This window comes from Macaca thibetana, chromosome 4 (assembly GCF_024542745.1).
Source record: "Macaca thibetana thibetana isolate TM-01 chromosome 4, ASM2454274v1, whole genome shotgun sequence".
NCBI lineage: Eukaryota > Metazoa > Chordata > Mammalia > Primates > Cercopithecidae > Macaca > Macaca thibetana.
The window spans coordinates 28,851,605-28,865,301 of record NC_065581.1 but is presented as its reverse complement, the minus strand read 5'-3'; the positions used below and the strand labels follow the sequence as shown (position 1 = coordinate 28,865,301).

The 13,697-nt window shown below is 36.7% G+C and overlaps 1 protein-coding gene across 1 annotated transcript; it reads right to left on the bottom strand.

Moving 5' to 3' along the window:
- Positions 1-2,941: 2,941 nt before the first annotated feature.
- LOC126953122 (olfactory receptor 2J1) lies at positions 2,942-3,865 on the bottom strand. The gene has a single exon (XM_050788491.1). It carries the CDS (start codon positions 3,863-3,865, stop codon positions 2,942-2,944), a length of 924 nt encoding a protein of 307 aa, XP_050644448.1.
- Positions 3,866-13,697: the final 9,832 nt, after the last annotated feature.

Genomic DNA, 13,697 nt, shown 5'->3' with positions numbered 1-13,697 from the left:
ACGCCTGTAAGCCCAGCACTTTGGGAGGCCAAGGCAGGTGGATCTTTTCAGGCCAGGGGTTCAAGACCAGCCTGGTCAGCATGATGAGAACTTGTTTCTACTAAAAATACAAAATTAGCTGGGTGTGGTGGCGGGTGCCTGTAGTCTCAGCTACTGGGGAGGCTGAGGCAGGAGAGTTGCTTGAAGCCGGGAGGCAGAGGTTGCAGTGAGCCAAGATCACACCACTGCACTCCAGCCTGTGAGACAGAGTGAGACCCTGTATCAAAAAAAATTTAAAAACTGAACCCACAGAAACAGAGAATAGAATGGTGGTTGCCATGGGCTGGAGGGTGGGGAGTGGAGGGACAGTCAAATGGTACAAACTTTCTGTTATAAGATGAATACATTCTGGAGATCTAATGTAGATTATGGTGACTATAGTTAATGAAACTGTACTGTATACTTGAAATTTGCTTAGAGATTAGATCTTAAGTGTCCTGACCCTCCCTGCTCCCCCTACACACAGTAGCTATGTGAGATGATGGATGTGTCCATTTGATTGTGGTAATAATTTCACAATTCGGTTTGATTTATATATAATCACATTGTGCACATTAAATATATGTAATTTTATTTGCGCCTCAGTAAAGCTGGAAAAAATAAAATCAAAGTAAATAATTTTTTTAATAATGCTATTCAGCAAAGAACAAGGATGTTAAGAGTTTTAAGCTGTCTTCAATATGTCATTGACTAAGCCAACTAAAGCAAATTAAGCACATATTCTGTTTTGTTTCATTTAATAGCATTGTCTTCCTCCAGGAGCTATGGATTGGTATTTATTTTCAGAGTTTATTGCCAAACTTCTTGTTTTGTTTTTGATTTTTAAAAAGTGAAAGATGTATACAATCTAAAGAGTAATCAGAGTATATTGTTTCTGATTTTTAAAAGCTATCTTAATTTATTAGCATTAACCCCAGTGACAAATTAAGCCATGTACAGACACTTCAACTTTTATCTTAAGTTGCCATTTTTCCCGGCAGAAAGTGCATTTTGTTCAGACAAAGTATGTTATATTTATACATGTTACCAAGAATTTCACAAACTGGGAGAGAGTACACATTCAAACAGATTTAGCTAATGAAGAATGAGTTAATGAATAAATGGACAGAAGAATGAATGAGCCATTTTAAAAAGATATTAGTTTACTGTTCACTGTGACAAGTATGTAGACCTACAGGGTAAATTATATAACTTAGTGTCTTTTCTTTATATATACTTTAAGTTCTAGGGTACATGTGCACAGGTGCAGGTTTTTTACATATGTATACATGTGCCATGTTGGTGTGCTGCACCCATTAACTTGTCATTTACATTAGGTATATCTCCTAATGCTATCCCTACCTCCTCCCCACTCCCCACAATAGGCCCCGGTGTGTGATGTTCCCCTTCCTGTGTCCAACTGATCTCATTGTTCAATTCCCATCTATGAGTGAGAACATGCAGTGTTTGGTTTTCTGTTCTTGCAATAGTTTGCTGAGAATGATGGTTTCCAGCTGCATCCATGTCCCTACAAAGGACACAAACTCATCCTTTTTTATGGTTGCATAGTATTCCATGGTGTATATGTGCCACATTTTCTTAATCCAGTCTGTCACTGATGGACATTTGGGTTGATTCCAAGTCTTTGCTATTGTGAATAGTGCTGCAATAAACATACGTATGCAAGTGTCTTTATAGCAGTATGATTTATAATCCTTTGGGTATATACTCAGTAATGGGATGGCTGGGTCATATGGTATTTCTAGTTCTAGATCCTTGAGGAATCGCCACACTGTTTTCCACAATGATTGAACTAGTTTACAGTCCCACCAACAGTGTAAAAGTGTTCCTATTTCTCCACATCCTCTCCAGCACCTGTTGTTTCCTGATTTTTTTAATGATTGCTATTGTAACTGGTGTGAGATGGTATCTCATTGTGGTTTTGATTTGCATTTCTCTGATGGCAAGTGATGATGAGCATTTTTTCACGTGTTTGTTGGCTGTATGAATGTCTTCTTTTGAGAAGTGTCTGTTCATATCCTTTGCCCACTTTTTGATGGGGTTGTTTTTTTCTTGTAAATTTGTTTGAGTTCTTTGTAGGTTCTGGATATTAGCCCTTTGTCAAATGAGTAGATTGCAAAAATTTTCTCCCATTCTGTAGGTTACCTGTTCACTCTGATGGTAGTTTCTTTTGCTGTGCAGAAGCTGTTTAGTTTACTTAGATTCCATTTGTCAATTTTGGCTTTTGTTGCCATTGCTTTTGGTGTTTTAGACATGAAGTCCTTGCCCATGCCTATGTCCTCAATGGTATTACCTAGGTTTTCTTCTAGGGTTTTTATGGTTTTAGGTCTAACATTTAAGTAACTTAGTGTCTTTAAAAAGTGAACTTCAACCAAAAAATTATGATATGTCCTTTACCATATAATAAACAGTGTTATTCTTTATGTTTACCATTTTTCTTTTCTGTGACTATTTTTAGCTTCATTTAAGGTTTATTCAATAACCAAAAACTTCTTTAGCGTACGTCTTTGCAATACTGCCCTTCTCTTCCTGTACATATCAATGGTCAGTTCATAATTTAGCACATTGTCAGAAATATTTCCAATATTTTTAAAATAATCTCCTTATAATTATTCACACACACATTTATTTATGTTGAAACCACAGTACACAATTTTCATGGAAATAAATATAGAATTGTAAAAGACCAGAGCGGTACTAATCAAAAACTTTATCTCAACATAATATTTCAGTACTAAATATTAAAAAGAGCAACAAATGGGGGACTGAACTATTCCATGTTTTGTAAACTGTTAGACGAAAAACAAATCACAAAGAAGCAGGGAAACCACCTTTCAACATGGACAAGACCCTAAGAAAAACAACAACAGCCAACATGATTTCCCTGTCATATTCCCCACTCCTACCCCATTAGCCTCTTCACTGCCCCTCTTACATCCTTGTTTCTGAGAGTGTAGATTAGAGGGTTAAGACTAGGTGTGACAACAGTATAAAAGAGGGCAATGAACTTGCCTTGATCAGGAGAATTTTCTGATGGTGGCTGGAGATATATGCACATGACTGGAATGAAAAAGAGAGATACAACCATAAGATGGGCTCCACATGTTCCAAACACTTTCTGAAGCCCGGTGGTTGATTGCATGCTCAGTACAGCCCAGGCAATGGCACCATAGGAAGTGAGAATGAGGATGAGAGGTATAAGAACAAAAATGGAGCTCATGACCATGAGGGTCAGCTCATTTGCATGGGTATCAACACATGATAATCGCAGAAGTGCTGGAACTTCACAGAAGAAGTGATCCACTAGGTGATGTCCACATAGGGGTATCCAGAAAGTAAAGGAGGAATGAAGTGCTGAGGTAGTAAAACCACTTACCCAAGAAGCCACAGCCAACAAGCGGCAGAAACGAGGGTGCATGAGGACAGTGTAATGCAAAGGTCTACACACAGCTGCATAACGGTCATAGGACATCACCACCAGTAGGACACACTCTGCGGTTCCCAGTGCAAGAACAAAGTAAAGTTGAACCATGCAACCAGCATAAGAGATGGTCTTTTCCGGGCCCCAGAGATTGTCCAGCAACTGAGGGATAGAGCTGGTGGTGTAGCAGAGATCCAGAAATGAGAGGTTTGAAAGGAAGAAGTACATGGGAGTGTGGAGATGGGAGTCCAGGTATGATAGGATGATGATGAACAGGTTTCCTATCAGTGTTATCAAGTAGAAGATCAAGATAACCACAAAGAGAACTACTTCCAGATGAGGCCAGTTAGAAAATCCAAGTAGAATAAAGAAGTCTTCAAAACTTGCATTTTTTTCCATCATCATTCTTATTTTTCCTGTACCTAAAGAAAGAATCACATAAACTCAAAGTCTGTCCATGCATTGTCAACCACTCACTTGCAAACATATTGGGGAAAAAAGTATCCCAATTCCAGATAGTGTGCACCATTATGGCAGTAGAATTTTTATGCAGTTTCCTTTATATGCTTCATTGAGATATTTTTCCAGCTGTGGATACCAGCAATAGCTTTTCAAGTTACTGAGTTATTTTATATACATCCCTGAGTTAACATTTGGATAAATCAAGACTAAGATATTCCATAATCAGAAAGATAATATTTAAGAAAATAATTTTTTATTTTAAAAAGTTAAATTGGTTTTTTTTGCATTTTCAGACTATTTCCCGTTTTGCAGTTACAGAGAAAGGAATAACTGCAGTCATAATAATCTTACTTATAGATAGAAAATTACCATATTAAAAATCAATTAGGTAGTCACTTTAAAATATTAATATTAACTGAAAAGAAATAATTGGATATGATTATAGAAAGAATTAAACGATATTCATTTATTTATGCTAGCAGTTTATTTCTAGACAAATAAAATAACATGCAAATGAAGGTTTAAACAGACATATGCACACACACACCAACTTATAAAAGTTCACAATATAAGCAAAGCTGATTAATAAAGCAAAATAGAGTAGAGATATCAGTGATAGAATGCTTCCAAAAGTAAATGGGGGTGTAATTATTATTGGAAGAGAAAAAGATTACAGAGTCTAACAAAACCCTAGGGAGGGGTAAGAGAGAAAGGAAGAGTGTTTCGATGCACAACAGTGAAGAGGAGATCTGAATGTGGCATTTGAAATTGAAAGGATGTACAACACAGGATTGTTAGACAGGGATAAGAAGACTTAAACATGGTTTCTAAAACATTTTATATGCTTTAGGCCAATAACTGAACTATACTTTACATTCTGAGTCGCAATTTATGATTTGTATTTCTGGGTTTTCTTCAATATTCCTAAATAGCATTGCCATCCCCCTTCTGCTCCCCTCCTGCCACAGCCAATTCTTCCTCTCATACTCTCTGATAAAATATGACAAAAGACAAATTTATTTATACCTGACTCACCTTCAGTGTTCTGAAAAACTTTTAGCGACTCAAATATTCTAATCTTCACTCTTGAAAAAGATGTAAAGGTTTGCGCAATTAGTTGAGTTACAGCTGGAGAACTAGGAACGTTGAACTTGGGCTAAGTCTGTGCAAATGCTCCAGACAGGTACAAAGATATCTGTACACTTTTCCATATTATTGGTAATGGAATGATTATTACCTTTTGAGAAATCATGAAAAAATTGCAAGAATTTTTTTTTTAATTTCCTTAGGATTAAAGGTAATATTCTGTAAGATACTTGAACTCTAATGCTGATATTTTTGCTAATGCAGGCATAATTTTCTTTCCTAACGCAGCTGCCTGAGTTCCTTACTACAGTAATTAAAAGGTGAAATCTGATATTTTTCTGTTGTATAAACCATCTTTCAGCCTTCTTCCAGAGTTGATAAAAGGGATAGGAAATAAGGGACAAAAAAAAAACTCATGTAGAGACAAGTTTGTAGCTTTGATTTTCTTCTTGGTGGAAAAGAGGGAAATGAAGACCCTATCAAATGTAGCTTCTATGAGCTGTAGAATAAAATACCTTCTCTCTTCTTTTAAATGAAATACTGTAGGGAAAATGGATGCCTGAGTGTCTCTTCTTTCCTCAATTACTACTAAGAGACATTTTCCCAATTCGTGTCTTATTCATTCCTTTATACTATATCTGGTTTGTTTTCTTATTTTAATTTTTCATTGACTAGGTATAATTGTATATATTTATGGAGTACATTGTAATGTTTTGATATGTATATACATTATAGAATGATTATATTAAACTAGTTAATGTATCTATCACTTCACACCCATCATTTTTTTGTAGTAAGAACATTTAAAATCTACACTTCCTGCGATTTTGAAATATGGAAGCTGTCTACCCCTTAAGAAGTGCACCAACTTCTTTCAGTACTGACCCTCCTGTGCTTGTCCCTGTTTCCTGTCACTCTCCTCCTGACCTATGACCTCATCATGTATAAACTGACAAAGGGGCGCTCTGGTTGCTGTACAACCTAAAAACATCAACCTAATTGCCTTCTTATAACGTTTTTGCCAATGTTTTAAATCTAACTATGGACAACAGAGTCTGGAAATAACTGTGATTGTCATTGCTACAGAAAAGACAGCCTGAGTTTGTCCAAAAGATCTGCTTTTTAGCAGAATGTGGGAATACTTTAGGGCATTCAAGGCATCAGGGGATGGACCCTTTATCCCAGAGCAAATGCAATCTTTACGGAAACAAAAAGAATAATGGGATACTCTTTCATTGACTAGGGCCTTTGGGATTATAAATCTCAAAGTTGCAATTAAGGCCCTTCAAGGAGTTGTCCTGGTGTGATGTTCTCAGTACAAAACTTTTCACAGAAATATCTTCAGCATATGTTCAGCATGATTCACTGTGATGACAGTGAATTTATCACCAACAAACATGGGAAAAGATGCTGTGAGTTATATTTACAATAAAGGGAATGGGTTTTACTGAGCCATCTGATTTCTTTTTTCAGTTTTCCGTGGGGCTAAGGGTCGAATTTACAAGACAACTGGAAAAAAGGGGTTATTTCAGAGCACTCAACAGAAAACCTAGAATACATAAAGACTAAACTGTGTATCTGTTCCTTACTAATGGCGTGCTCTTTGAGACTGACCTATATTATTTATGCCTTCCCAGTTGTCTTTTAAATTCAATTCCCAGATTTTTCCTGCAACAGGTTAAAAATATCTTGAATATTACTCCTATCTTTTATTTTATTTTAATTGACAAACAATTCTATATATTGATTAGGTACAATGTGATATTTTGATATATATATGTACAATACAGAATGATTCAGTCCAGCTAACACAGTCATTACCTCACACACTTATTTTTCTTATAGTGAGAACATTTAAAATCTACTTGTTTAAAACTAGCCGGGCGAGGTGGCGGGTGCCTGTAGTCCCAGCTACTGGGGAGGCTGAGGCAGGAGAATGGCGTAAACCCGGGAGGTGGAGCTTGCAGTGAGCGGAGGTCATGCCACTGCACTCCAGCCTGGGCGACAGAGCGAGACTCTGTCTCAAAAAATAAAAAAAATAAAAATAAATAAAATCTACTTGTTTAAAATCCCCCGTTTCTCCATCCCCTGCCCCCCAGGTAGCTATCATTCTACTCTCCACCTGTATGAGTTTAACTATTTTAGATTCCACATATGAGTGAGATCATGTGGTATTTGTCTTTCTGTGCCTGGCTTCTTTCACTTCGCATAATGTCCTGCAGGTTCATGAATGTTGCTGTAAAGACAGAATTTCCCTTTTTCTTTAAGGCTGAATCGTATTCCATTTTATGTAGATACTGTGGTACATATATATATATCGCAATATATCCCTTTTATATATTTAATCTCTTTATCATTGATGGACATTCAAGGTCCTTCCATATCTCAGCTATTGTGAATAATGCTACAATGAACATGATAGTGCAAATAACTGTAGTGAATTCTTACGATTTTATGTTGCCTCAGTGTTTATTTTCAATATAAGTTGAACTTTCTCATACCAGAAGCAGGGCTTAGTCACCCTCAATACAATTTCGAGTTCTCCTCTCCCAGTTTCTCAAGGTGGTCAATCCAGGTATTTGACCTCTTGGTTTCCACCTCCCTATGGGACACCTGGATACAACCTGCTTGACTTACCCCACTGATCCCCACACCCCACATGGACTGCAGATTTGCGGCAGTGAACACCTCTCAATACAACATGACTCCCAAGAACTCGGGCCTGCTTGCTCTAAACCCACCAATCAGTTACTCCCTGCTTGAGTAATGCTGTGTACTCCAGTAAAGGCTTTGGCTTTCTCGGCTGTCACTCACTCTCTCTTGCTACCCACCCACTGGTTGAGCATGCATGTCTCTGCGGCCTGCCCCTTCTCCCATTAGACCTGTGAGGAAAGTTGCCCTCTTCTCTCTGGATCTTTAAGTAATAAAACTACTTCTATTACATGTTTTGTTTAGTTGCCTCTCACCTGACTGACACAACTGAAACTAACTTCTTTTGTGGACAAGGCTCTCTTAGAGAGTGGTGATCTTGGTAGGAATGAACTGGACACACTAGTCAGACAAGAGCCACAAGGGTGTCTGCCAGTGAAAACAAGTTTCCAGTGAGGGGAAACCTGGTCATAAATAGGACAATTAGGCATTAGCTCTCCATCAGGATATAGAATTATTCCATGAAAACAACACTGAAAACATCCACAACCACAACCACCTCCACTGGAGCCCATCAGAGCAGGGCTAGAGGTTCTAGCCACTCTTCAAAGAGAAGCATTAAGACCAAATTAAAGGAAAATCTACCAATATATTTTTAACATTCTAATTTCAGTCTCTCTGGCTATGTACCCAGAAATATAGTTGCTGGATCGTATGGTAATTCTATCATTGTTTTGAGGAATCTCCATCCTGATTTCAATAATGGCTGTATTAATTTACCTTCCTACCATTAGTATATAAGGATTCCCTTCTCCACATCCTTGCCAATACTTATTACCTCTTATTTTACTGATGTAGCCATTCTAACAGGTATGAAGTGATATCTCATTGTGGTTCTAATTTGCATTTCCTTGATAATCAGTGATGTTGAGGAATTTTTTTATACATCTGTTAATCTTTTATGCCATGTTTTGAAAAATGTCCGTTAATCTTTTGCTCAGTTTTAAATGGGGTTCTTTGCTTTCTTGCTAACAAATTTAAGTTGTTTGCATTTCTTACATATTTTGAATATTAACCATGTATGGTTTGTAAATATTTTCTCCCAGTCCATGGGTTGTCTCTTCAATCTGTTGTTTACTTTGTTATACAGAAGCTTTTTGGTTTGAGGTAATCCCATTTGTCTATTTCTGCTTTGGTTTCCTGTGCTATTGAGATCATCACCAATAAATTATTGCCATGATTAATTTCAAGGACATTTTTTCTTATATTTTCTTCTAGTAGTTTTACATTTTCAGGTCATGCAATTAAATCTTTAAACCATTTTTAGTGGATTTTTGCATATGGTGTGAAATAAGGTTTCAATTTCATTGTTCTGTATTTGGGTATTTGATTTTCCCAGCATCATTCATTAAAGATACTGCCCTTTCTCCATAATGTGTTTATTCTTGGCATCTTTGGCAAAACTCAATTAACCACAAATGCATGAGTTTATGTCTGTTGTTATGCCAGTACCTTTCTGTTTTGAATACTATAACTTTGTAATATATTTTGAATCAGGTAGTGTGATGCCTCCAGCTTTGTTCTTTTTGCTCAAAAGTGCTTCAGCTACTTTGGGGTTTTTGCCATTCCATACGAATTTTTAAATTGCTTTTTCTATTGCTGTGAAACAAAAAAGTCATTGAACTTTTAAAGAAATTGCACTGACTATGTGTATCACTTTAGGTAGTATATACATATTATTAATATTAATTCTTCCAAACCGTGAACACAAGATCCATCATATTCTGGGCTTTACTTTGGTAGGAGACTTTTATTACTGATTCAACCTCCTTACTCATTAGTCTGTTCAGATTTTCTATTTTTTCGTGATTCATTCTTGTTATGTTTCTAGAAATCTAACCATTTCTTCTAGGTTACCCTATTTGTTGGTGTAAAATTGTTCATAGCATTCTTTTATGATCTTTTGTACTTCTGTAGTTTCAATTTTAATGTCTCCTCTTTCATTTCTGACTTTATTAGAGTCTTCTTTTTTTTTCTTAGTTGGTCTACTAAATTTTTGTCAATCGTTTTTATCTTTTCAAAAATTCAAGTCTTCATTTTGTGAATGTGTTCTATTGTTTTCTAGTCTCTTATTTATTTCTGCTCTGATCTTTGTTATATCCTTCCTTCTGCTAACTTTGGGATTAGTTTGCTCTTCTCTTTTTCTAGTTTCTTGAAATGTAACATTAGGCTGTTTGTTTGGGATCTTTCTTCTTTTTTAACATAGGCATTTATTACTATAAACATTCCTCTTGCTAATACCTTCTTTTGCTACACCCTGTAAGTTGTGGTATGTTGTGTTTTCATTTTGATCTGTCTTAAGATATTTTTTAACTTCTATTTTGATTTTTTCTTTAACCCATTGTTTATTCAGGAGCATGTTGTTTAATTTCCATGTTTGTAAATATTTCAAATTTTCTCCTATTATTCATTTCTACTTTCATACCTTTGTGGTCAGAAAAGATACTTGATATGATTTCAATCTTCTTAAAACTATGGAGTCTTATTTTGTTCCCTAATATTTGATCCTGGATAATGTCCCATTTGCACTTGAGAAGAATGAGTATTCTCCTGCTGTTGGATGGAATGTTCTACGTATGTCTGTTAGGTCCATTTGGTCTAATGCACATTTCAAGTCCAGTGTTTCCTTATTGATATCTGTCTAGATGATATGTTCATCGTTGAAAGTGAAGTATTGAAAAACTCCTGCTATTATTGTATTGCAGTCTGATTCTTTTCACGTCTACTAAAACTTTCTTTATACATTTAGATGATCTGGTATTAGGTGCATATATATTTACAATTGTTATGTCCTTTTGATGAATTCACCCTTTGATCATGTAATGACTTTCTTTGTCTCTTTTCATAGTTTTGGACTTTAAGTTTGTCTAATATAAGCAGAGCTATCCCTGCTGTCTTTTAGTTTCTACTTGCATGAAATATTTTTTTCAATCAATGTGTGTTCTTCAAGTCGAAGTTAGCCTCTCACAGGCAGCCATGTTTGAGTATTGTTTTTCAGTTTTTTTCCAAAGCAAATCATTTTAGTAGGTTGTCAAATATACAATTATTAGAAATATATAAATATTACCTGTAAAAATTAGTATATCACATTAGATAATTCTGTAAAATAAGAAAACACAAATCACACATTGCCAACAACCACTGCAGTCCAAGAATATCCCCGTCAATAGTACAAATTACAAACACATTTTTAAAACTAAAGATGTTATTTAGACATTTAAACCAAAGTAACCATGACTAGCCTAAATACATTCATTCATCAAGTACAATAAATTTAGCATTGCTACTTACAGTCACTAATAACACAATTTTAGGTGCAATTTTACCTAAAATTCCATAAATTTTCCAATATAGTTCTGAAAGTAAAGTGTCTTTGTGCATGCCATTTCCATTTTTATGTGGGTGCATCATATATCAGACTTAAGGCTATTTCACCTCATTATTAAATTGTTCATAGACATATATAGAAAGTGAACACCAGGCCAAAATTTAATCCCAATGATGACAAAATACATATTTTTTTTTTTCGAGACAGAGTCTTGCTCTGTCGCCCAAGCTGGAGTGCAGTGGCACGATCTCGGGCTCACTGCAACCTCCGCCTCCCAGGTTCAAGTAATTATCCTGCCTCAGCCTCCCAAGTAGTTGGGATTACAGGCATGCACCATCACACCTGGCTAATTTTTGTATTTTTAGTAGAGACCAGGTTTCACCATGTTGGCCAGGCTGGTCTCAAACTCCTGACCTTGTTGTCCACCCGCCTCGGCCTTCCAAAGTGCTGGGATTACATGTGTGAGCCACAGTGCCCGATCAGACAAAATATAAATTTTTTTTAAATTCTTGAACGCATATATGGATTTGTTTAATCACATGTGTACTACTACTATTTTTTACCAGAGATATCACAGTAAATAATGAGAATTTAATATTAACTCAAAAAAAGATGAAGACTTCAACCTTCCTACTTCCTACAATAGTAACAAGCTTTTTTTTTTTTTTTTTTTTTTTTAGATGGAGTCTCCCTCTGTTGCCCAGGCTGGAGTGCAGTGGTGCGGTCTTGGCTCACTGCAACCTCCACCTACCGGGTTCAAACAAGTCTCTTGCCTCAACCTCCTGAGTAGCTAGGATTATAAAACCCTAGAAGAAAATCTAGGCAATAGCATTCAGGACATAGGTATGGGCAAAGATTTCATGACTAAAACACCAAAAGCAATGTCAACAAAGCCAAAATTGGCAAATGGGATCTAATCAAACTAAAGGGGTTCTGCACAGCAAAAGAAACTATCATCAGAGTGAACAGGTAACCTACAGAATGGGAGAAAATTTTTGCCATCTACCCATCAGACAAAAGTCTAATATCCAGACTCTACAAGGAACTTAAACAAATTTACAAGAGAAAAACAATCCCATCAAAAAGTGGGCAAAAGATATGAACAGACACTTCTCAAAAGAAGACAGGCGGCCAACAAACATTGAAAAAAGCTCATCACAGGTCATTAGACAAATGCACATCAAAACCCCAGTGAGATACCATATCACGCCAGTTAGAATGGCGAATATTAAGAGGTCAGGAAACAACTGTGAGCCAAAATAAACCTTTTTTCTTTGTAAATTACCCAGTCTCAGGTATTCCTTTATAGCAATGCAAATGGATGAATGCAGAAAGAAAGGATCAGTCTGCATTTCCTAACTTCAAAAACTACAGTCTGCAGTTTCCTTTGTAGTGCCTGTGTAAAGACAAAGGTCGTTAAATAGTTTAGTGTTTAGTGTTCTTGTTAAAATATAATGTTATATAATGAAGACGGGCTGATAAATCATTGATGCATTAAATGGCAATATTTCAAAAAAAAATTCAAACTCGAAATCTCAGTATAGAATCTTCCAAGAAAATGAGAACCCCTAACTCTGTTCAGGTCAAATGTTGCCCCCTCAGAGAAACTGACTGACCATGCTGTCTAAAGTAACAGCCTCAGTTAATTTTTATTCTCTTACCCTGTGTTTTTCTTCATAGCATTTATCACTATCTGACATTGTACTATATATCTATTTATTTATTATTAGTTTTCTATCTCCTTACTAGTAGGTAAGCTTCATTAGAACAGAGACTTTAGGCTGGGCGTGGTGGCTCACGCCTGTAATCCCAACACTTGGGAGGCTGAAGCAGGCAGATCACGAGGTCAGGAGATTGAGACCATCCTGGCTAATATGGTGAAACCCCGCCTCTACTAAAAATACAAAAAATTAGCGGGGCCTGTTGGTGGAAGTCTGTAGTCCCAGCTACTTGGGAGGCTGAGGCAGGAGAATGGCGTGAACCCAGGAGGCGGAGCTTGCAGTGAGCCGAGATCACACCACAGCACTCCAGCCTGGGCAACAGAGTGAAACTCCATCTCAAAAAAAAAAAAACAAAAAAACGAACAGAGACTTTATTCTTTTGATTATCAATATATATCCTGTGCATATGACAGTGCCTGACACTTATCACCATTACATAAAGATTTATTGAGTAAATGATTAAATGGTTTGTTTCCATGTTCATGTTACAGCCAGAGACATAGGCAGGTATTGCGGCTTATCTCTGAATTCCTTGGCGCTGGCTGGCTGGCATAGAACCTTGCAACGAATGAATAAATAAATTACCCTGATTGATCAGTGTGCCTGGATAGAGAAGACATGTAGGAATGCTGCACCCCTGGATGTGCTATCAATACACTTATACACCATGGAATACTATGCAGCCATAAAAAAGAATGAGTTCATGTCCTTTGCAGGGACATGGATAAAGCTGGATGCCATCACCCTCAGCAAACTAACACAGGAACAGAAAACCAAACACCATATGTTCTCACTCATAAGTGGGAGTTGAACAATGAGAACACACAGACACAGGGAGGGGAACATTATACACCAGGGCCTGTGAGGGGGTCGGGGGCAAGAGGAGGGAGAGCATCAGGACAAATACCTAATGCATGCAGGGCTTAAAGAT